This window comes from Homalodisca vitripennis, chromosome 4, assembly GCF_021130785.1.
Source record: "Homalodisca vitripennis isolate AUS2020 chromosome 4, UT_GWSS_2.1, whole genome shotgun sequence".
Classification (NCBI taxonomy): Eukaryota; Metazoa; Arthropoda; class Insecta; order Hemiptera; family Cicadellidae; genus Homalodisca; species Homalodisca vitripennis.
Window position 1 is genome coordinate 65,316,564 of NC_060210.1, and position 25,294 is coordinate 65,341,857.

The following is a 25,294-nucleotide window of genomic DNA, read 5'->3' on the forward strand; positions in this document are numbered from 1 at the left end:
TTCATCAGTGTCAACAACCCAAACAGAAGAATTTTATTGCATCTCTTAGCTTCCAGTAAACAGTAACGTTAGTAACCAGTTCTCAGTAAATCTTATTTGGCTACCAATAAATGCCACTTTAAGAATGCTTTTATGCCTTTATCCATAAATAGACGACAGAAGATAATCACACCATTAGGCCTATGGTCATTATTCACATTTAAATCACCAGTGTTTTAATGTTTCATAATAGAATTTATTTGAACAGTGATACATGACTTGCAGGATTTTGTGTGACAAAAGAATACTTGGATTAATTTTTAGTATAGAAAATCATTCATACATTATAATAATGTATGATAAAATTAAATTGTATAAGCCTTGTAACAAGTTATTTTGTAGAATCTGTTTAAATTGAAATACTCATTAAAATATGGTAATATGTCGCATTTATTTCGTTGTACGATAGTAGAATATGAAGATTTTCACGAACCTAAAAAAGAGAGTTGTACAATTTTTTTTAAATGGAGATCTGTTTGTTTCTAAAAGCTTTGTCTAAGAAGTATAGATACAACATTATAGAGTTATTGTTTTTATTGGAGACCTGACTACACTGATTTTAATTCATTATTTATAACATAAAGATTTTTTATTTTCAGGTGTAATGGCCTTCTACTTCTCAGTATCATTTCATGTATTCTATATAGACCAAAAGTCCAACCACCCAATACACATATATTTCCCTAAATACATCTTCTCTATAATACATGTATCATTGCTATAATAAGAATGAGGAGCAATGCAGTAATTACTGGGAAGGATAAACATCTTCCCGATCTATTCTTAGCTACTGAAACAACAGATAAAACAATGATGGAAACCATAAATATTTTTTGTTTTATCTGATATTAATTATGCACTAGTAAGCTTAATAAGCTTATTTAATTATTATGTTGAAGGACCAAAATAAGTGAATACACTCTCCATCGATTTATCCATTTGTATCCTCTCCGCTCTGTCAACTTAAGAATCTACAACTCTGCATATCCTTCTATTTATCCATCCAAATTCTTCTATGTCCCTATATTTATCCATCTATAACCCCCCTCTCCCTTTACTTATTCATCTGTAGTATTCTCCCTCCCTCAACTTATAGCCTACATATTATCTCCTTGGAGACTTTCACGCCCTCAGACTTACCCAACAATATTACCCCTCTCCTTTGACGCATCCTTCCTTATACTGTGACATCTATCTGGTCTGGTTCCTCCCCTCGACTTGTTAATCTCCTTCCCTGTTCTCTGATTAATCCATCTTTGCTCTGTAAATTTTTCAAGTTTATTGTTTTCTGTTCCTCGACTTAACCATGCATATTTTCCTTTTTTGTTATATTTATTGTCCTTTGTCCTTCAAGTTATAAAAATGTATTTAGAATCTGTAATTTTCTGCCTCGAATTATCGATATGTCTCCTTACTTATTCATCTAATTTGAATTATTCGTCTCTGCTCTCCTCTCTTCCTGACTTATTCCCAAATATTCCTCTCCTCAAATATTTCTTATCTGTACCATCATGAAGAGGGAAATGTAATCTTGTGTACTTACTCGCACTACTTAGTGAAGTTAATTAGTATAATTTACTATTTTCTATTGAACTAGAAAACTGGTTTACCGTAATTCGTTTTTTCCGATCTCTTTACTTTAATGTTAACTGAATTAATCTTCTTACATTTCTAAAAACATCTAGTTTGTTTGTTAAGAAACTTTTTTGTTTAGGTGGATTTGAGATTTTTGTGTTTGGGGTATAGGAGAGATATCATAATCCCGTACAATGTGCCAGTAAAAAGGTGACCCAACTCCCCAATCTGACTGACAATGGTGTTGTTGTTCAGTCCATTTCTGACACGTTTATGCAATTTTCAGCCGCTATATCACGCGAACTCGCTTCCGTTAAGATGTTTATCGCATGTCCGGCTTTTGTGTGTAAAACCCGCCAGTTGATGTGTGTCAGACCTTGAACCTACTACGACCCGGTACTATCTCTTCTACATTCGAGGTCCCACCCACTCTTACTGGAGCTTAGCACAAGTAGTTAGCATAGGTTAATTGAGCTGATTGAGTTATTAAACTTGTTCAACATGTAGGCTACATTAATTTGCAATTAGTTTTATATTTAACACAGAAAAATGTAGTTTGTGTCGATTCTTGTTATTACTATTTTATTGGACTGAATTACGAAATTATAAAGTCATCTTCTACCTTTCCTTTAAGAGAATTAACCTAAGTTTATAAAGGTGAACGGATACAATTTCAAGAAAGACAAGTTATGACAGTTATGCTGGTTTTTGGGGACATATTGTAGCGTTAGATAAAAGTCTGGTTTTGTCTGCGATATTCTTTTACGTCTCTAGAAACTCTTATTTGAGTAGATTTTTTAAATACATAAATAGTGTATTACCATAATATTCAATAGGTCTAGGTGATAAAAAAGTGTACGGTATAAAAAAACATTTTAAATGAGCCATATCAATATGATGGTCATTCCTGTACAAATTATTAAAATAATAAAAATTTCCAATACAATTGAAGGGTTCACAGAAGTATCGTTTAAATATGTTTTGGTATGATTTTTAAAATTACCATCCTATTTCGAAAGAGGAGAGTTCTAGTTTTATTGATGGAAAGATTCATCAAATGGCACCCCGAAAGCTGAAGATCTTGATGAATCAAGAAAGACTCAACTTGTCATCGTTAGAATGGGAGCTCAGATATATCCTTAATATATTCAAGAATTTCAGTTAGGGTATTACATAGTCGTAAGAAATTCCATTAAAATGTTTTAAGTTCAGCCACGAACACATAAGCAAATCATAAATTTAAACTGCTTCAGAGTGGTTATTTTTTGCTGCAGTTAATATATCTCTACTCTTAAACTAGTTTACAATCCTCAACCTCTTTCTTTTTAAAACCCATAAGCCAGGTTCAATCCGAAGGATAATTTAACAACATGTGTAATGGTTTTAAAATTAAGTGAACTGTTCTAACACATTTTATGTCAACATTAATTTATGATGATTACAGTTATAACTGTATTCATTGCACAATACGATTTACCAGTGGTACTTGTTTAGTTCTGTTCAGTTTTTTATTTCCACAAACGAGAGTAAAGATTTGTGTCTTTTCTTGATTTGTGATATATATTAGAGTGTTTAGCTCTTATTATCTTAAATGAATATTCGAAATCCTCCTTTTATTGCAGTTCAGATACAAATTGATATGAATTTGTATTCCCGAGTTTACGCACAATAAACTGCAGTTTTTTTATGAAATCCAGTTTAGATTTCTTGTGTCGATTTTGTCGAATCTTTAAGACATTACCATTTTTACACTTTTCTCCCGACTCCATATGTCTGGTCCACTCCTTGAGATTAAGAAATGAAATTAGAAACTTAATTTCACAAAGTAAGCATTATACACGTACATATTTGTAAGTGAAATATGTTCCCAGCAAGGCATATGCCTGTGTGCTGGGAACGAGCTCTAAAAGTCTACCAACAAATATAACAACCATAAAGTATAAATTTAAATAAGATAGTAGAATTAATTCAAAGGAACAAAAAATTAAACTGCTGTAATCAATTTATGAATAGGTTTAACATAACTTAAATTAGCGAATTAGTAATAGATAAGAAAAAAAGGTAATACAATTTGAGACTACTTATTCGATAAGCTAATTACAATGACCTAACTTGTAAAATTATGTAACACTGTAAAATGTTTGCCAATCAACCATCAACAATAATAGGCTACAAGACGAATTCAACAATCTCTCTCTCTCTCTCTCTCTCTCTCTCTCTCTCTCTCTCTCTCTCTCTCTCTCTCTCTCTCTCTCTCTCTCTCTCTCTCTCTCTCTCTCTCTCTCTCTCTCTCTCTCTCCTCTCTCTCTCTCTCTCCCTCTCCCTCTCTCCCTCCCCTCTCCCTCTCCCTCTCTCCAGCAGTTAGTCAACTACATTACCTAATCATTAATATTAAAAAAAAACCTTCCTCTACTAAATCTAAACTAAATTTGATTTTCGAGAATTAAGTGGCAGTGTATTTGATAATAGAGGATGACCATATTGGTCCTGTAAAGTTGGGACATATTGGTTAGGGTCACGCTACAACTAGTATCCTGATAGCGCTTGGGTTTAAGAGTCCTTGCAGGGTTATCCTCCAGAGAGAGCCTCTCGTTGTCGATCCGATACATTTACGAGCGGACATTTACTATTCGGTCGTGAGTCCTTCTCCAAAATCAGAATTCTAAATCTACAAACGTTTATTTGGCGGTTTTTTGATAATAATTATCACACATATATAAACATTGAATATTTCCTATCATTATATATACTGTATATACATACCTTCATAATGCACCCTAGAGGCTCACAAAGGAATAACTATCAACTATATCAGGAGTGTTTAGAATGTGATAAATAAAGAATGCGTGAATATAGTGTACAAATTTTCAATACGAATTGCGTGCGAAACCGCGGGCAACAGCTAGTATGTGTATATATTATAGAGTTAAATTTGTAAGTAGACTCATTCTTTGTGAAATAGCTTGTAAGGTAAATGTGTTCTACGTTTGAAATAACATAAAATGGAACTGTTTTATTCATACTAAAACTTGAAGAGATCGTCAAGAGTGTTTATTAAAAACAGAAACAGGTTAACTCGTGACCTTTGGTATATCTATCTTTATTTATTTAACATATCTAAATCGTTGTGTTTGGTATTCAAACCAACGAAACTGAAAACCCATGTGACAGGATTCAATTTTTGAATAGCTGGACTAAGATCTGGACTCTATCAGGACCAAACTAAATTAAAAATTGGTTTTAATTTATAAAACTTTGTTTTTATAGAGGGGTTTATTTGGATCATACACTGAAGTGGTGTTTCTGTGGGAGAGCAAGATCTGCATTCCGAGACTAAATAATTGGTGTCTTGATTAGAGACTGCTATCTCATCAACTGGATTTTCAAGTTTCTCCCCCGAAAACAATATCTAATTATTATGTTTTTTTTATTTTTATAACACCCACGATCGTGATATACAATAGCATAATCTATAAGTATATCCAATTCGGGAGATTGTAAGTAATGCCACGTTTTACAATCTTCTACAAACGACGGAATATCAATCAATTGTTGTAATGTTCTAATTATTGTCGTCATGTAGTACTGCGAATAAAAACATAAACCGTTTCCTCTGTCCACATCTTCTCAGCGAAGATAACCTAGAGAAACTGAACCTAAACTAATTGAGCGTATTTCACTACAGTTAACCTTTCGAACAAAAACTGTATGAGTCTTGGCCCCCTTTTGAAAACAGCCTCAGACTTGGTTTTTGTATATGTACTGAAATATTAATTGGAAACATAAATACATCCAAATATTATTATATTTATTTCTACAGATCTCAGTATTATATTATTGAATTCATTTATGATGAATTGAAGAATTTGAAATAATTAAAAAGGAGTTTAAACTTACAATGGCTCTCATGCACATAAGTCAGGAACCACAACAGCCACGCCATGTGTCTATTACATGCACTCTAACTTTAAGAAAGAAGTTACTAATAAACATTCCTGGGTGTTATTATTTTCCTGCGATTGTTATTGGGGAGGATCTAGTTCGCCCACCCCCACCCACCCACGATTACGCTTCTGACAGTAATATACATTCCTCCGGACATTTCAGTATTCGATGGAAACTTAATTAAAACTCGTCCGATTTAACCTGCCTTTACAAGTCGGATAAGCTAGTTAAGTACAACTAATTTTATTTATAATGTTCTCCAAGCAAAGCAATTAAAGTTCGGATATTATTTAATAATGTTTTCACAAACAGTATTAAACCATCTAGAACAGGACCTATATTGTAAATGTTTCAAACCAGCATAATTTTTTAAAGAGTGAACCTTTTGAGGCTGGATTTACAGCGTACAGCATTGTCCTCTTCTAATAAAGACCTTTAATTTGGTGTACTACTCGACCTATGCTCTCATTTAAGATTTCCTTCTGACTCCTTGCGGGCCACCCCGTGACATGACAAAATATGGTAGTTACTTCAAAAAGTACATTTATTGGTGCAATAATCATGTACGAAGATTCATGAATTTACCTGTAATTACTCGGGAATTATCACGCCCCTGCGGGACTTTTTACACATTTATATAATGAATGTTAGATATGACTATGAGCGCCCATGAAACAACTAGAAAGCTCCTGCCAACTAATAATAAGAAAATGTTTGAAACTGAATAATAAGCTTTTTGCTAAGTTGCCAAAACATGTATACGTCTGTATAATGCCCACAGCTTCATTTGACAGACTGTCGTCTAAACATGTGTACGTCTGTATAATGGCCACAGCATCATTTGGCAGACTGTCGCCTAAACATGTGTACGTCTGTATAATGCCCACAGCTTCATTTGTAATATATCTAATGTTAATTTGTAATCATGTTTTATTCTTTAAATGAACAGTTTTTTTTAATATTTTCATGAAATTGTTATAACTCACATTAGGGCTTTGCTCAATTGTGTTTAATTAAATCTAATTTCAAGTCTTTGTGTTTTATGTATATGTATAAATATATTAATTAATTAAAAACTATAAAATTATTTCATTCTCTTCAAGCCTGACAAACTACATGTAGATTCAAATATCCCCACTGCTTTCCAAGATTGGGACCATTGGTATAAAGATTTAATAACTTTTTGGAAATGTAAAATGTTGGTAGGGGCAATGAAATTATTAACAAAATCTTGTTACACCTCCAGTCTATGCCCACATAACTGAATGTTTAACTCTAAATGATGCTGTGAATAGTCTAAAAAACTTTACTGTAAACCAATTGATGAACTGTTACATAAACTGTTAACTCGGAAACAACAGCCAGCGGAAAATGGTGATAAGTTTTAGAAGAGCTTAGAATACTAAGTAAAAAGTGTAATTTGAAATCTGTGTCGCTAGAAACAAGGGAAGTGAATACACTAATGAACCTCTCAGAAGCGACACACATATTGCGGCTGCTGCTTTAAAGTGTATGTTTTACTGCAATGACAGCCACCAGAGGAACACTTGTCCAACCAGAATGCAATGTACAAAAGTTGTGCTAAGAAAGGACATTTCATTAATGTATGTTAAATTACTCCAAAAGTAAGATTCTGTCTTAAGTCTGATGCTGCGTCTTGTGCTCTCAGTAATCGAACACAGAATAAATATTTTGTTGTTATTCATCCTGCGTTGTCAAAAGCGACTGTTCCAGTAGTAGTAAATCATTTACGTCCTTCCGTTTTATTGTCACTGGGAGTTCGTCTAGCTTTATAAACGATTCATTAGTTAAAACATTTAGATTTAAAAACTTACTCTTCTACTATTTGAGAAGTTACTATGGCACTATCTCAATTTTTAGACACTACGTGCCTGTTCAATAACTAGGTAATGTTTATAATGACGTATCTCTCTCTATTCGAGTTTATGTACAGATGTAATAATTTGGTATGACTTACTTGCTCGACATTCAAAACTAGAAATGTAACTAGGAGCACGAGATAATCCTCTTGCTGTTAGTTGTCTGCCTATAGACAATGTTAAATCTGCTTCACTGTTTGCACATCTTATTTCAGGCTCTCATCTCATTTGTAGGCTAATATCCATTAAACCCCGTTCTTAACTCTGAATTACACTCAAAATTTATATTCACGAAAGTATCTAATCTATTAAAGGAGGGCGTAATGAAACCTAGTATATCTATCACCATGGCGAGCACAAGATCTAATCACTTTGTCCAGTAATCATAAACGTCGAATTGTCGTTGATTACTCTCTTACTATAAATAAGTTCACTCTCCTTTTGGTGTCACTAACGGTGTTGCTGCATTCCAGTGTATCATATATGAAATAATTTAGCTTCAAAAATTTTAACGATACATTTGCTTATCTAAATGACGTTGCAATATGTGACAAGACTGGTGAAGACCACAATAAAGTCTGGACCGATTCATGCAATCTGTGTTCAAATATGGCCTAACTCTTAACAAAACTAAAAGTTCGTTTTTAATAACTACAATTAAATTTTGTGTTACACAACTAATGGGGTGATCAAACCAGATCTGTGCCATCCCCTTCCCTTTAAGAATCTGCATCTTCCTACAGATACTGCATCTTGCAGGATAATAGTTGGCATGTTTCCTCATTACTTTAGATTCATACCAAAATATTTCAGAGAAGATCCAGCTACTTACAAAGAACGGGTTTCTCCTGACGTCAAAGACTATATCGGTTTTCAACGAGCTTAAGAAAGAGATTGAAAATGCATCTATGTTCCCTATTTGCCCTGATTAGCCATGTACTGTAGAAGCAGATGCTTCTGATATTACAATAGGTGCAACCCTCACTCAAGATGGAGGTCCAGTGACAAAGCCACAGTGACAAAGCCACATTCAAGAGGTCTCAATTCAAGTGAATTGAAGCATAGTTATGTAAAAAAGGAGCCTATGCTATCATAGGGGCTGCCCGGAAGTGTCGTCACTATTTACTCGGGAGGTACTTTAAGTTGGTTACAGGTCAGAAATATGTCTCCTTTCTGTTTCATTCAAAAATTGTCTAATAAAATAAAGAATGAACAGATCATGAGGTGGCGAATTGAACTTTCATGTTACAGCTATGACCATGTATAGGTCAGGCCGAGAAAATGTTGCTGCTGGCACCTTAAAAATGCTGGAATATGTAAAAAAACTTGAACAGCTTAGAAGTTTCCATAATTTACTATGCCATCCAGGCGAAACTCGAATGTACCATTAGGTCAGGAGTAAGAATTTACCATACACCCTAGAATAAATCAGGAAATGGTATCAATTTACAATAACGTGACCATGGAAAGGTGTGTTAATTTTTTTTCCTGAAAAGTACAATTTTTCCTGAAAACAATAGTGAAGAAAAAATTCGTCGGCAACGAAAATCAAAGGAGTTATGATTTTTTGAAATCCTCTGAAAACTCTGTTTTTGACAGTACCTCTGGCAATACTATCCATATTGACAGTTTGGTATTACTTCGCGGCTCTCTCAAGTAATGAAGGGACGCCATTTTGAACTATTTTGTTCCTCCGTGTCTATTCTTAACCTCCTAGTTCAGTAGTGGTAATGGCACACCTTTGTGTTGGATGTTCATTAAGCTAAATGATAAGTTACTGAAATGATGCTGACTAGTACGTTAATCCTGTCAACGATGCCTGCCCGCTGCGCAGTGCTGCGCACTGCTTGCTCTTTTAGAAAAAAAATTAACTCGAGCTTGCAAAAGTCGAATCCCAGATCACGTGATGCCCCTGCTCCTTAACGCAATAATGCCCGAAAGGCATCAATATAATACAATAATATACTTTCCCCCCAGTTTATATGCACCTGTGATAATAATACTTGGCTATAAATGCCCAACCCATGAAAAAAGTCCATTTTCCATGGTCACGCTATTGTAAATAAATACCCAGGAAATTGACATTTTCTTGTAGAGTTTGCAGAAGTAAAACCTATATTTTGCAGAAATAAAGGAACACATGTCAAATATACAACTCCATTTGAACGACTTACTGTTGACTTCAAAGAGCGCTTGCCAATATATTTAATAAGCCGCTACATTCTTACTACTGTAGACAAGTATTCAAGATTCCCATTTGCTTTTCCTTGCCCAGATCTTTAATCAGAAACTTTAATATCAAAATTCAAGCAGATATTTACAGTATTCTGCACACCTGCATTAATTCATTCTGATCAAGGAAAGTAATTTATGTTACAAGATATAAAGGAGTACGTATTCAGCAACGGGATTGCCACTATTCGCACCACCCCTTACAACCCTCAAGGCAATAGGGAGGTAGAGTGCTATAATGGGATTATGTGGAAAACTGAACAATTAGCTTTACAAAAAATATAAATTAGATATTTCTAAATGAGAATTAATTTTTTATGAAGCCCTACACGCAGTGAGATTGCTCTTATGTACTTCCACAAACTGCACCCCTTATGAGAGAATTTTTGGAGTGTCAATACCAACTTGGCTTATAAAATCAAGTCCAATTTTGATGAAGCGCCATAATCGTAACTTTAACTGTGACTTTAAGTGGAAGACGTAACGTTGATAGATGGAAAAACTGATTATGCTTACTTTCGTCTTCATGACAGTCGGGAAACTACAATATCGACAAGAGGTACAGCTCCTGCTATGATTTATAGCATGATTCATAGTCAACCTGCTGGTGACTATGATTTATAAGAGGAATTGCAAGTTTTGCCTAAATCGTGGCATGGTGAAGAATTATTACTGCAAGAGAAGACCTTATGTTTTTTTATATATATTATGGCCTAAATCAATTTATTGTGATTAATTAAACTTAATTACAGGTAAACTCTTTCAAGTTTATTTCTAGTCTAGCACAAGTTCCAGTTTGGTTTTGGTCGTCTTCATTTTTACCACAAAAAGTTGTTATAGACGTTTTATGAAACTTCACAGTATTACAATAAACTATGATCATAGCACACATTTGTAAACAAACCTTTGTTTTCAAGTGTCTAATAACATAATAGTTAACTTTTGAGGAATCCATTTTATTACACTTAAATCCAAGTAATTAGTTTTTGAACCAGAGTGTTATGGACAAACAGTAAACAATAACCAAGGAATCTCACTAGATATTTTAAATATTTCACACTTTAAGTATCAATTACTATAAATAGAAAGAAACCACCAGCAAAACTCTAGTGGAACTTTTGAAGAAATAATACCTCTGGAATGTTTTTGTCACTTAATGAACTACTTTTAGGGTGTTTTTTTTTCGTTTGCCACTAACTTTATGTGACAGGTTTGGTATATTCAAAAGCAATAACATAGTTAGGTCATTGATGATTGTAATCTAAAAGGTGAAAGGGGAATTCATCCTTTAAATTGCAATTCTTCCCGTATTTGGACGATCATTCTTTCCGCATTAAGGTATAAAAATAATGAAAACATCTCAGAAAACAAAAAAAAGCATTCTCCTGAAATTGTTAACTTTCGGAATCGGACTGGTAGTTAAAAATCCATTGCCCACCACGCTTGGTTAATAGATGAGAAAATTACTTGTAGCATTGAAAGTGTTATTGATCTTAATTTTATTTCTAGGCAAAAATTTCTGTTAATCACATGTAGAAAGGTTAGTATTTTACTATTAACGAATATAATTATATATGTCAGGTATATTGTATATATAACATGGATGTATATTGTGAAATGGCGTTTTTGCCACGTTGGTTTTACTGTAGCATTTACTTTCTGTCAGATTAAAATCAGGTGGTTTAGTTAGCTAAACGTCTTCTGTAGGTTTTTCCTTCTGTCTGCTCATGGTGGAACAGTTCTGTACTGTCATTATTTTTTAGTGCCGTTCTTTAAATTAAACTTAATAATAATGTTATGATATTTCCCTTGTGATTTTAATAAGCAGTGTAGTGACTTATCATTTCAAAATTCTTTTTCTACTGAAAGGAACTTCGGATAATCCCATGAAACCTAAAGCTATGGTAAACTATTGGCCTGAATTCTAAATAAACCTACTAACGATAAGCTTAGTAATTAAATCACTGGTAAATCTATTATATAAGGTGCTTTAGTATATAATTTATGGTTTGGAGTAAGTACTTTTGATTAGAACAATAACTTCTTACCAATTTTGAAATGAACTTAATAACTTTTGAAAACATAGCCTCTATTAATTCTGGTGTTTTTGTTATAAGTAGCCTAAGTAAAAATTATAGCCATATCATTCGTGGGCAACTGTAATTTTTTTTAAAATTAAAAAAATATATTGTTTGAGTTTTAAATAACCATAATTAAGTTATAACCTTATTTTATTGATGTCAATACTTACTTTACTGTTGGTTTGCCAGCAGCTAGAAGTGAAGCCATATTACTTAATGTAGCCTGGTTGCAGTATAAAAACAGCAACCACAACAATAAAATCATCAATATTCCTGATAATATAAACTATCCAACAATATAAACCTAAATGTAGAATCGAATTAGGTTATAGGTAGCCTATTCAAATTACCTTATTGAATAATTAAAATTCTATCTATTGTGTATATATTATTAATGTAAATGCAACAAACAAAGCTTTTTAAAACTTATTTCGTACTATTTTGGATGGATAAACATGTCTGACAGCTTGAGACACAACGCATGTTCATCAACATCGTCATTGTACGTGCATTACTCAGATCCACAAATATTATACTATTACTTCCATCACCATATCAATTTAAATGTTTTGTGCATATTGAAATATATTATACAGTAAATATTTGAAATACCTACGTTTAAATAATTACAGGTATCAGAAAGAAAAAATAACCAGTTGTTAAAAAATTGAATTATAAACAGTCATCTTCTGTTCTTATCTCCTATTTGTATTAAGTGACATTAAATGCTTATATGTAATGCAAATAAGTAGGTATGTGTTATAAGTAAATAATAATAAGGAAGCAGGGGATTTTATTTCCAAAAGTAAAGACAGTATGATACCAGTAACTCCTGATGTTTTAAACAATCATTTTGTAAATGTTCCTGTTAATCTTGGCTTGAACTTTGAAACCAATACTCTGTCGTACCGTAATTTGTTGCATAACTTTTCTCGCCATCAAAACTGTTTTACAAGTAACTTTAGTTGGGAAGCTTTTAATACTAGTGAAGTAAGAGCAGCAGTAATTGACTTAAGTGTATCGAAGAGTGAAGATATTTATGGCCTTTCCAATTTTGTCTTTAAGAATATAGTTGATGAAATCTTATCACCCCTAACCTGCCTTATAAACCAAATCTTAATTGTAAGTGAATTCCCAGACTGTCTAAAATACTGTAAAGTTACACCTATTTTTAAAAAAGGACGAAAAGAAATGCCCGAGAACTATAGACCTATTACTATTGTACCAACCCTTAGCAAAATAATAGAAACCTGTATGTTTAAACAATTATATAAGTATTTTATGGAAAACAATCTACTGTACAAAAACCAATATGGATTTAGGCCAAATCACTCTACTGCTAAGGCTATAGAATGTCTAGTAAATTCAATTCTTAGTGGTCTAGAAAACAAACAGGTAATTGGTTCTACCCTTATAGACCTAACCAAGGCTTTTGATGTTGTTACTCACTCTATTCTTTTTGAAAAACTTAATTTTTATGGTGTAAGAAACAAATAATTAAAGTTGATTTAAAGTTACCTAACAAATAGAATGCAAATGGTAACTGTAAACAATGTTTCGTCACAGTATCAGAAGGTGGTAGCAGGTGTTCCCCAAGGCTCTGTACTTGGTCCTTTTTTGCTTTTAGTCTTTATAAATGATTTTCATGTTAATGTTTCATCTATGTCTGTACTTTATGCAGACGATACAACTCTTCTTTGTTCTAATGTGGATGTGTGGCAACTTAATGTACAATTAATTAATGCTCTTCAACAAACTAAAGATTGGTATTCAGCCAACAACCTTATTATAAATGAAAATAAGACTCAAAACATAATTTTTACATACAATAATAATTTAAATTTAGACGATAACTACATTAAACCTGTTAAGCTCTTAGGGATTGTACTTGACAGTAAACTTAGCTGGAGGCCACATGTGGAAGGTATCTGTAAAAAACTTTCTAGAGTAATCTTTCTCCTACGTAAACTTAAGTACTGTGTTAATTTTGAAGCATTGTTAATGACCTACTTTGGACTGTTTCATATACACCTTTGTTATGGTACCCGTCTATGGGGCAACTCTGGTGCCTCCAAAAAAGTTTTCTTGTGGCAAAAAAAGGCAATTAGGTTAATGGCGGATCTTTTTAATCAAGAGTCCTGCAGACAGTCTTTTTGTAATTTTAAAATAATGACTCTTGCTTGTATTTATATATATCAGAATTTAGTGTTTGTTAGAGAAAATATCACTCATGAGTTAGTACATGATTACAACACTAGGTTTCGATATAATCTTGTAGTTCCTCAAGTAAGACTAACTCGGATTTATAATAGTTACAATTCCCAACAAACTAGATTATTCAATAAACTACCATTTGCTATAAGAGAACTACCGATTAATAAGTTTAAATTAAGGATTTCAACTTGGCTTAAGACAAAAGCTTTTTATTCTGTTGACGAGTACATGAAGTGCAACATGTTTGATCTGTTACAAAATACATCTGGTTAATGTAACTAAATTAGTAGTAAGTAAATTAGTTTTTATGTGGAATGTTTTTTCATGACGAAGCCTATTGTAACTTAACTGAAAATGTTATTTAATGGCCAATAAAGATCTTGAATCTTGAATTTAAGTTTAATTAGAGCATGTAAAAGAATGTAATCAATCAATGCAATACCTTCTGATGTAGGAATACTTATATAAGTCTGATCTTGACTTTAGGAAGACTAATATCTCAAAGCACGTGTATGTCTTTTCACCAGAAGTCCGTGATGGGCATCACTGAAGCCTGCATTGATAGCCAGCAGCATTTGTGTTCGGTACTTTCCTGTGTTGTTAAATCGTCCAAACGAGATCTGGGCATGGGAAAGTACAGATCAGAAATGTCCTTGACTGTCAGTGCAGGTTTCGGCCATACCCTTCACTACCAGTGAAATCTTAAAGAATTCCTCTAAATATTATTTAAACATAAAAAACCAGATCACATACATGCCTCCACCCTTCGTCAGTTTAGACATGATAAGAAGCAGCATGGCACATGAGGAATGAATATCTTGTCAATGCCTGTCTCTTAATTTACATTTCCATCTTCGATCAAGTTTGCTTTATTCAATTTCCTTTTTATTGGAAACAATGCATTCAAGTCATTATAAAGCAACATGGATTAGTTTCAAATCATATATGTAAAACAAAAATGAAACTGTTTGTTTTGTCTTTTCAACACATTTTGCTTGAACATGTTCATTTTGTAATATATTTCAATAATAAAAATAAAGTGGATAAACTGTATAAGTAGAAAATGATCAGAATTGGCATATTTTTGGCTTCAAAAAATATTAGTTTATTGTCTCATTTAACATTTTCTTTTAGTATAGTATTTTACATATTATTGATATTTTTTACCATAGACTAATTTACTTGTAAACAGTTTTTTTTTTAATCATTTTGACCTCTACAAAAACCAAAGACTACCTATGAAATATAAGATGAGAAATTCAGTGCTTAGATTTTCCAGGAGTCAATATATTAAATTTTTTAGGACTTGAATCTGGCCTAAAAGAGGCATGGATTTTGGGAGAGTCTATGGCCTAATGATCATAGGTTTGAACTTTGGGTCAGAGTTAGACATGCTGATTCAAACCAATCTGTGAGTGGAACACTTTTTACTCTTTGCCTTGGCCTACTTGCTTTATACTGCTCACAGCAATCTAATTAATTCCAAAAAATAGACTGCCCTCTGTGATTTGATTTCTAAATCAGGATTGTGTCAGAATGTTTGATTTCTCACATGAGAAATCTGAGTGAAGAAAATATTTTTCTGCTGTCAGGTTGAATTTAGGTTGTAATAATCATACTAAAGAATTTATTTGAATACATATTTCAGAATTTATATCGTTACTTATTACTTTCAGACAGTCAGGCAGCAATAAAGGCACTTGACGCCTGCTCCTTTGACTCAAAAGCAGTATGGGAATGTAAGAATATACTAGCAGAACTGGAAAAGGGGAAAATAGTTACCCTCAGCTGGATGCCGGGCCACAAAGACATTCAGGGTAGTGAAAAAGCAGACACCCTTGCCATGATAGGCAGAAAAACCCTTGTGGTAGGGCCAAAGCCAGGCTGTGGAGTAACTTTCTCTTACAGCAAAGCTCTAGTAAAAGATTGGGAAAAGATCCTTAACCTGAAAAAGACTTCTAGACTTAGGCAATCTAAAATGTTTATCTTTTCTTATGTGAAAGGATGGTCAACACTCCTTGAACAAAGTAAGGAGGATATATGACTGGTATTAGGTATGTTAACAGGACATGGCTCTCTTAGGCAAAGTCTTATGAAGGTGAGTCTAAGTCAGACTAATGAATACAGACTAGTCCTTCTGTTTTTGTGAATTTTCATTCACATTTTGAGAGCTGCTGAGTTCTCTGGTTTGGTTTTTTGTTTTTATTTTACTCAAAGTGTTCTCATGAGTAGGGAGTCACATGTTTAAACTGCAGGTAGTCAGGTATCCAGAGTTCACATATTAGAATATTTGAACTCCTTCACCACACAGCCCTCAGCATATGCTGTTCCATCTTGGCTTGGAACGCAAGGAAAATTAAGTCAAGTGTAGAAAAGAATAGTAATGTCAGGTTTTTGAAGAAGATTTCCTGATAGATGATGGTAGACTGAAAAGAAAATGAGGTATTAATAGATGATATGAAAGAAACCAGTGAGTTCAGCTTACCCTGACTGGAGTTATCAGAAGACATGAAGTGGATCAGGTAATCCCCAGGTGCGTGCGTACAAAAATATAGCACTAGATTATGAGAGAAAATGGCTGAGATATTATTTCATGGCCGCACTGACTTGGATCATGTGTTTGTGTACGAAAACTCTGCCACTTTACACCCTGGATAAACACATAGACTTAAGAAATTTCTCTGATCAAACATGCTAAGGTATTGATTTTTAGGCTCTTAGGTTAGTCGTAAGTGATTGTAGCTTTATTCTGTTGGTGTTGGCTCACATCTTTAACTTATTTTGCAGCCCAATCACACCACTCCACTGGATGATGTAGCTCCTCGTCAAGGTCAGACGCAGCTGTGTATGAAGGTCTTTGTCCAACGTGACTACAGCGATGGCACAACAGTTCGCTTTCAAACCCACTTCCCATCAGAACTTGAGGGCAAGGTAAGATTTATGCTTTTTTTGTAGCCTACTGAGGTTGAATTGAAATAATTCGTAGATAAGGCACCTGGAATTTTTTTAATGCACCTCGAATGTTTATAAAACATTACCATTTCGATTAGAATAACTTGAACGGAAATTTTCTGACAGGTTTATTTGATTTAAAAACATTTACAGTACCTATTTTAAGTTTTTTTGATCAATTCCAATAATATATAAATTTATGCTCTAATTAATAATTACATGAACATTAAAAAAAACATAAAAACATTTCAAACATCAAGACACTATTTGTAATATTTTAAGCGAGAACACAGTTTAAAACATTACATACATTGTATTTTTTATAAAATCCTCCGGCAGTATATCTTATCTTCAGCTGATAAACCAACTGACAAGAACGCACTAGGAAGAGGAGTGAAGTAGCAGCTGCACACATTGACCTGTCCACTGTCCGCCCGGTTGTGTCCGTGTGCATGAAGTAGGCCTACCGTTCATATGTTGTGTGTCCTTATTTATTTTATTGTTGCTTGTACTTTGTGTGAATTTAACTTTCTAAACCTTAACAACCTCATGGAAAACATTAAAAAAATTTTTTATCCACCTGATGATGAACAAATGTTCTGAAACATGTAGTGGACATATAAAATATTTTGGAACTGTTTAGCAATATCTGGTATAGTACCGGATTTTTAATTATTTACACAGGTCCGGGCTTTAGACATTGAATTTTGATTATTATCACTCATGGTTATTTCTAAAGTTTCTTTTATTACATTTGGATGATAGTAGAGATCTCCTAGTAGGGACAAATTTTATCTATGCAGCTGACTCCTCACAACATTTAGAAAACAATCAGGGAACTCAAATAATTCACTCTTAAACATGGGCTACAATCTGAAAAATGAACAACCATAGACTTGAAAGTTTGCATGAAGCTTCATTTTGATATGAGCAACACATGATTATGCATCTCCACTCCATGGGATGTGGCTGGCGTCAGCAAACATTTTTACAATAGTCATATGGGTACCCCTAATGGCAATGAGAAAATAGCTGAGATTTACAAACTTTAAAAAAAAATTGCTAAGCCTGTTATGTGACATGTGGTGTGGGCGTACTCTTACCTTGTTATATTAAGAATGGTTTTAGATTAATAAAATTGTTATTTAATATTATAAATTGAACATTACACATATTGTGATGCTGCATATCTTTTCCTTGTTGACTGAATATTTTTGTATGTTTGTTAACTTATCAAAAAAGATTATCGTGATGGTTTATGAGTAATATTGAGATATGTCAGAATAAATATAATTATTGTAAAACATACGCAAGAAACGAGCAGTGGTGGACTGTTAAGAACAGTTGATTGAATAACTCGGTTACAGTGACGTCAGGTATGACATGTTACAGATGTAATATTGAGGTATGTCAGAATAAATATAATTATTGTAAAACATACGCAAGAAACGAGCAGTGGTGGACTGTTAAGAACAGTTGATCGAATAACTCGGTTACAGTGACGTCAGGTATGACATGTTACAGAGGTAATATTGAGATATGTCAGAATAAATATAATTATTGTAAAACATACGCAAGAAACGAGCAGTGGTGGACTGTTAAGAACAGTTGATTGAATAACTCGGTTACAGTGACGTCAGGTATGACATGTTACAGAGGTAATAGGCCAACAGTATTGGCTGTAATGTTTCTCTTATCTGATATGTATATAGGCTACTCTTCATCAGACATTCCCATGAAGTTTTCTACCAAGGTCATGTTTATAATAGATAAGAGGCCTCAACCTACATTGTTTAATGAATTGGAGTCTGCATCACAGTGGTGTAAATAGTGGTGGAGTGGAGGGGAGAGGTCCACACACAGAGTCCTACTTTTTTATTAGATCATGAAATATTTGTTTTAAGCTATATAAAGTTGTATAAAAATCTCAATCAGTATAAGTCATTTGTTAATAATCAGTTCAATAAAGAGTAACTGAAAAAAAAATCAAAGTGTTGATAAGAACTTGAATATAGACTTCCATGTATTACATATGGTAATTTTGTGCAAGTAAGTTTTATAATGAGATAATTAGTTTAACCTTGAAATGTGGTTAAATAAAAGCATACTCACTGGAACAACCAACTAATAACATAATTTCTCATTTTGAGCTTTTGCTGCAAGTCCTCGCTGCAAACTAAAATATTCCATTCTAAAGATAACCTAAGGAACAAGTTTCACAGGAAAGGTCTGAAGAAATCTTGATATACTTGGTTGTCTTACCAAGTCATATGCTGATTAAATAGTCAAGATTTTATTGACCTTTTGTAGTACTCTCTCTGAAGAAAAGAAACATGCAGATTTTAAATTTGTGTTCTTTGTCTTACAATTCTGTGCCATTTTATTTGCTATTTTTCCACCTACGTTTTGTCAATCCATTGCTTTAAAATAATTTTTAATAATCTTTACTTTTTTGGTAATGCAGCTTTGGTAACTGTATAAAATATGTAAGTTATATATTATAGTTACATGTAAGTTATAGCTATGATTGGATACTCACACTCATTTTGTCTACATAATTTTGGTTCCAAAACAAGGTCTGTTCTTTGGCCAGTGAGAGCAGTATTGGAGGTAGGAAGGAGCTGTAAACGCTGATAAAAATATATTAATATATGAAACTATACTATTTACAGTTATAAACATGCAGTTTACCATGTATATTGCAAGTTTTTGAATTATTTGTCCTAGAATAATAACAAATATAACCAAACCTGTGACAAATATTATCACAATATTACTTTATAATTATTATACTTGTATTGTTAATAATTTTTTACTTCAACATTTAATGTTTCAAATTTTTATGTGGAAAAAATATGAAAATGTTATTTAAATTTCAAAATACAAATTACAGGCAACTTTGTACAAACATATTGTTATGGAACGTTCCAATAGTTATTACATAAAACATCTACTATTGTATTTTACTACTGGGTGCTATATATATTTTTTGAAATACATATCTCCTTACAAGTTAATCTATCCTGTCTCGGAATTATTTCATTAACATTGTGTTCCACAACTTGTGCTGAATACATACTTCGCAGAGGCAGAGAAGGGCTCCTGTAGCACGTACTGTGAGGGTTGTGTGGCCTGCCTCACTACCTAGTCTATTATATCATTACAATTAAATTGTGTTCCACAGCTGGACAGAGCTTCATTAGAGAACACAGTGTCACAGCTGAACACATACTTCGCAGAGGCAGAGAAGGGCTCCTGTAGCACGTACTGTGAGGGGTGTCTGGCCTGCCTCACTACCTAGTCTATTATATCATTACAATTAAATTGTGTTCCACAGCTGGACAGAGCTTCATTCGAGAACACAGTGTCACAGCTGAACACATACTTCGCAGAGGCAGAGAAGGGCTCCTGTAGCATGTACTGTGAGGGGTGTCTGGCCTGCCTCACTACCTAGTCTATTATATCATTACAATTAAATTGTGTTCCACAGCTGGACAGAGCTTCATTCGAGAACACAGTGTCACAGCTGAACACATACTTCGCAGAGGCAGAGAAGGGCTCCTGTAGCACTGTACTGTGAGGGGTGTCTGGCCTGCCTCACTACCTAGTCTATTATATCATTACAATTAAATTGTGTTCCACAGCTGGACAGAGCTTCATTCGAGAACACAGTGTCACAGCTGAACACATACTTCGCAGAGGCAGAGAAGGGCTCCTGTAGCACTTACTGTGAGGGGTGTCTGGCCTGCCTCATTACCTAGTCTATTATATCATTACAATTAAATTGTGTTCCACAGCTGGACAGAGCTTCATTTGAGAACACAGTGTCACAGCTGAACACATACTTCGCAGAGGCAGAAAAGGGCTCCTGTAGCATGTACTGTGAGGGGTGTCTGGCCTGCCTCACTGCCTACCTAGTCTCTATCATTACAATTACATTGTGTTCTACAGCTGGACAGAGCTTCATTCGAGAACACAGTGTCACAGCTGAACACGTACTTCGCAGAGGCAGAGAAGGGCTCCTGTAGCACTTACTGTGAGGGGTGTCTGGCCTGCCTCACTGCCTACCTAGTCTCTATCATTACAATTACATTGTGTTCTACAGCTGGACAGAGCTTCATTCGAGAACACAGTGTCACAGCTGAACACATACTTCGCAGAGGCAGAGAAGGGCTCCTGTAGCACTTACTGTGAGGGGTGTCTGGCCTGCCTCACTGCCTACCTAGTCTATATCTGCTCTGAAAAACAATTACATTGTGTTCTACAGCTGGAGAGAGCTTCATTCGAGAACACAGTGTCACAGCTGAACACATACTTCGCAGAAGCAGAGAAGGGCTCCTGTAGCACTTACTGTGAGGGGTGTCTGGCCTGCCTCATTGCCTACCTAGTCTATATCATTACAATTACATTGTGTTCTACAGCTGGACAGAGCTTCATTCGAGAACACAGTGTCACAGCTGAACACATACTTCGCAGAGGCAGAGAAGGGCTCCTGTAGCACTTACTGTGAGGGGTGTCTGGCCTGCCTCACTGCCTACCTAGTCTCTATCATTACAATTACATTGTGTTCTACAGCTGGACAGAGCTTCATTCGAGAACACAGTGTCACAGCTGAACACATACTTCGCAGAGGCAGAGAAGGGCTCCTGTAGCACTTACTGTGAGGGGTGTCTGGCCTGCCTCACTGCCTACCTAGTCTCTATCATTACAATTACATTGTGTTCTACAGCTGGACAGAGCTTCATTCGAGAACACAGTGTCACAGCTGAACACATACTTCGCAGAGGCAGAGAAGGGCTCCTGTAGCACTTACTGTGAGGGGTGTCTGGCCTGCCTCACTGCCTACCTAGTCTATATCTGCTCTGAAACACATTACGAGAAGGTATGTATGCTCTTCTTTTCTTTATTATACTGCTATTGAGTTAATTAGCATTACATGTACTGAACATTCAAATCCATCTTTCAGCATTCAGATTTAATTATCTAGATATTTTAATCAGTACATGAAAGATATCTTTTTATTTTCTCCATCATTTATCTCAATGTGCGATAGAATACTTTCAGTTTTTTTTTAGTAAAAGAGAAGCCTGTGTGTGTAAAGCTGATTTTTACATTTAATTTATAGAATTGTTATTAGTAATTTATCCAAATTTTGAGTACTACTAGATACTTGAAAATGATATCAGTCTAATAATGTAATGATGTAGTATTTATATTTTGTACATAGAAATCATCATTTGTATAAATAATTGACTTCAGAAACAGTACTGGTTTTTCAACCAGCTAAAATAATTGTAATATGTGAACATAACATATTGCATTAACATTTACTGTTTGAGTTAAGATAATTGCAAATCTCAATCCAACTAAAAATTAATTCGGCTTGGAACTACTGTTCTTTTTTAATCTATAATTGTGAGGTTGACTTAAAGAAATGTCCAGATATGAAAACAGAACTGTTTTATACTCGGGGGTTAATCAGTGTTACAATTAGCTGTAGAATATATTCTTTTTGGCCTTTTTTAATTTATCCAATCGTATATAACTACATAAAAATTACAGCATAGTTGATTTTTTACTTCATTAAAATTCCATTTTATCCATTCCAACTACATCCTAGACAGCCAGTACAATATTTGCTCAAGTTGTATTCATATGGTCCTTATTTATATTGTAAATCGATATAGTTTAGTCTTAAACCTTCTAAACATTTTATCCATTCCAACTACATCCTAGACAGCCAGTACAATATTTGCTCAAGTTGTATTCATATGGTCCTTATTTATATTGTAAATCGATATAGTTTAGTCTTAAACCTTCTAAACATTTTATCCATTCCAACTACATCCTAGACAGCCAGTACAATATTTGCTCAAGTTGTATTCATATGGTCCTTATTTATATTGTAAATCGATATAGTTTAGTCTTAAACCTTCTAAACATTTTATCCATTCCAACTACATCCTAGACAGCCAGTACAATATTTGCTCAAGTTGTATTCATATGGTCCTTATTTATATTGTAAATCGATATAGTTTAGTCTTAAACCTTCTAAACATTTTATCCATTCCAACTACATCCTAGACAGCCAGTACAATATTTGCTCAAGTTGTATTCATATGGTCCTTATTTATATTGTAAATCGATATAGTTTAGTCTTAAACCTTCTAAACATTTTATCCATTCCAACTACATCCTAGACAGCCAGTACAATATTTGCTCAAGTTGTATTCATATGGTCCTTATTTATATTGTAAATCGATATAGTTTAGTCTTAAACCTTCTAAACATTTTATCCATTCCAACTACATCCTAGACAGCCAGTACAATATTTGCTTAAGTTGTATTCATATGGTCCTTATTTATATTGTAAATCGATATAGTTTAGTCTTAAACCTTCTAAACATTTTATCCATTCCAACTACATCCTAGACAGCCAGTACAATATTTGCTCAAGTTGTATTCATATGGTCCTTATTTATATTGTAAATCGATATAGTTTAGTCTTAAACCTTCTAAACATTTTATCCATTCCAACTACATCCTAGACAGCCAGTACAATATTTGCTCAAGTTGTATTCATATGGTCCTTATTTATATTGTAAATCGATATAGTTTAGTCTTAAACCTTCTAAACATTTTATCCATTCCAACTACATCCTAGACAGCCAGTACAATATTTGCTCAAGTTGTATTCATATGGTCCTTATTTATATTGTAAATCGATATAGTTTAGTCTTAAACCTTCTAAACATTTTATCCATTCCAACTACATCCTAGACAGCCAGTACAATATTTGCTTAAGTTGTATTCATATGGTCCTTATTTATATTGTAAATCGATATAGTTTAGTCTTAAACCTTCTAAACATTTTATCCATTCCAACTACATCCTAGACAGCCAGTACAATATTTGCTTAAGTTGTATTCATATGGTCCTTATTTATATTGTAAATCGATATAGTTTTTTTAGTCTTTAAACCATTCTAAACATTTTATCCAATCCAACTAACATCCTAGACAGCCAGTACAATATTTGCTCAAAGTTGTATTCATATGGTCCTTATTTATATTGTAAATCGATATATAGTTTAGTCTTAAACCTTCTAAACATTTTATCCATTCCAACTACATCCTAGACAGCCAAACTACAATATTTGCTCAAGTTGTATTCATATGGTCCTTATTTATATTGTAAATCGATATAGTTTAGTCTTAAACCTTCTAAAACATTTTATCCATTCCAACTACATCCTTAGACAGCCAGCACCAATATTTGCTTCAAGTTATGTATTCATATGGTCCTTATTTATATTGTAAATCGATATAGTTTAGTCTTAAACCTTCCTAAACATTTTATCCATTCAAGTACATCCTAGACAGCCAGTACAATAATTTGCTTAAGTTGTATTCATATGGTTCCTTATTTATATTGTAAATCGATATATTTTAGTCTTAAACCTTCTAAACATTTTTATCCATTCCAACTACATCCTAGACAGCCATTACAATATTTGCTCAAAGTTGTTTCATATGGTCCTTATTTATATTGTAAATCGATTAGTTTAGGTCTTAAACCTTCTAAACATTTATCCATTCCAACTACATCCTAGACAGCCATTACAATATTTGCTGAAGTTGTATTCAAATGGTCCTTAATTATATTGTAAATCGATATAGTTTAGTCTTAAACCTTCTAAAACATTTTATCCATTCCAACTACATCCTAGACAGCCAGTAACAATATTTGCTCAAGTTGTTATTCATATGGTCCTTATTTATATTGTAAATCGATATAGGTTGTAGTCTTAAACCTTCTAAACATTTTATACCATTCCAACTACAATCCTAGACAGCCCAGTACAAATATTTGCTCAAGTTGTATTCATATGGTCCTTATTTATATTGTAAATCGATTATAGTTTTAGTCTTAAAACCTTCTAAACATTTTATCCATTCCACACTAACTACAAACCTAGACAGCCAGTACAATATTTGCTCAAGTTGTATTCATCATTGGTCCTTATTTATATTGTAAATCGATATAGTTTAGTCTTAAACCTTCTAAACATTTTATCCATTCAACTACATCCTAGACAGCCAGTACAATATTTGCTCAAGTTGTATTCATATGGTCCCTTATTTATATTGTAAAAATCGATATAGTATTTTTAGTCTTAAACCTTCTAAACATTTTATCCATTTCCAACTACATCCTAGACAGCCAGTACAATATTTGCTCAAGTTGTATTCATAATGTCCTTATTATATAGTAAATCGATATAGTTTAGTCTAAACCTTCTAAACATATTATCCATTCCAACTACAATCCTAGACAGCAGTACAATATTTGCTTAAAGTTGTATTCATAATATGG

At 33.6% G+C, this 25,294-nt stretch overlaps 1 protein-coding gene across 2 annotated transcripts in view; it reads left to right on the top strand.

Annotated features, from left to right (window-relative positions):
* Positions 1 to 11,345: 11,345 nt before the first annotated feature.
* The window catches only part of LOC124359422 (golgin subfamily A member 7), a 28,421-nt gene continuing 14,472 nt past the window's right edge, over positions 11,346 to 25,294 (top strand). Inside the window, exons 1-3 of one of the 2 annotated variants that reach the window (XM_046812154.1) lie at positions 11,346 to 11,575; positions 16,754 to 16,897; positions 20,870 to 21,156. In XM_046812154.1, coding sequence (XP_046668110.1) covers positions 11,558 to 11,575; positions 16,754 to 16,897; positions 20,870 to 21,100 — 393 coding nt within the window. In that variant the 5' untranslated portion in view covers positions 11,346 to 11,557 and the 3' untranslated portion in view covers positions 21,101 to 21,156. Of the gene's footprint in view, positions 11,576 to 16,753; positions 16,898 to 20,869; positions 21,157 to 21,647; positions 21,801 to 25,294 lie in introns of those variants that run through there. The other variant, XM_046812155.1, reaches the window with a different exon arrangement.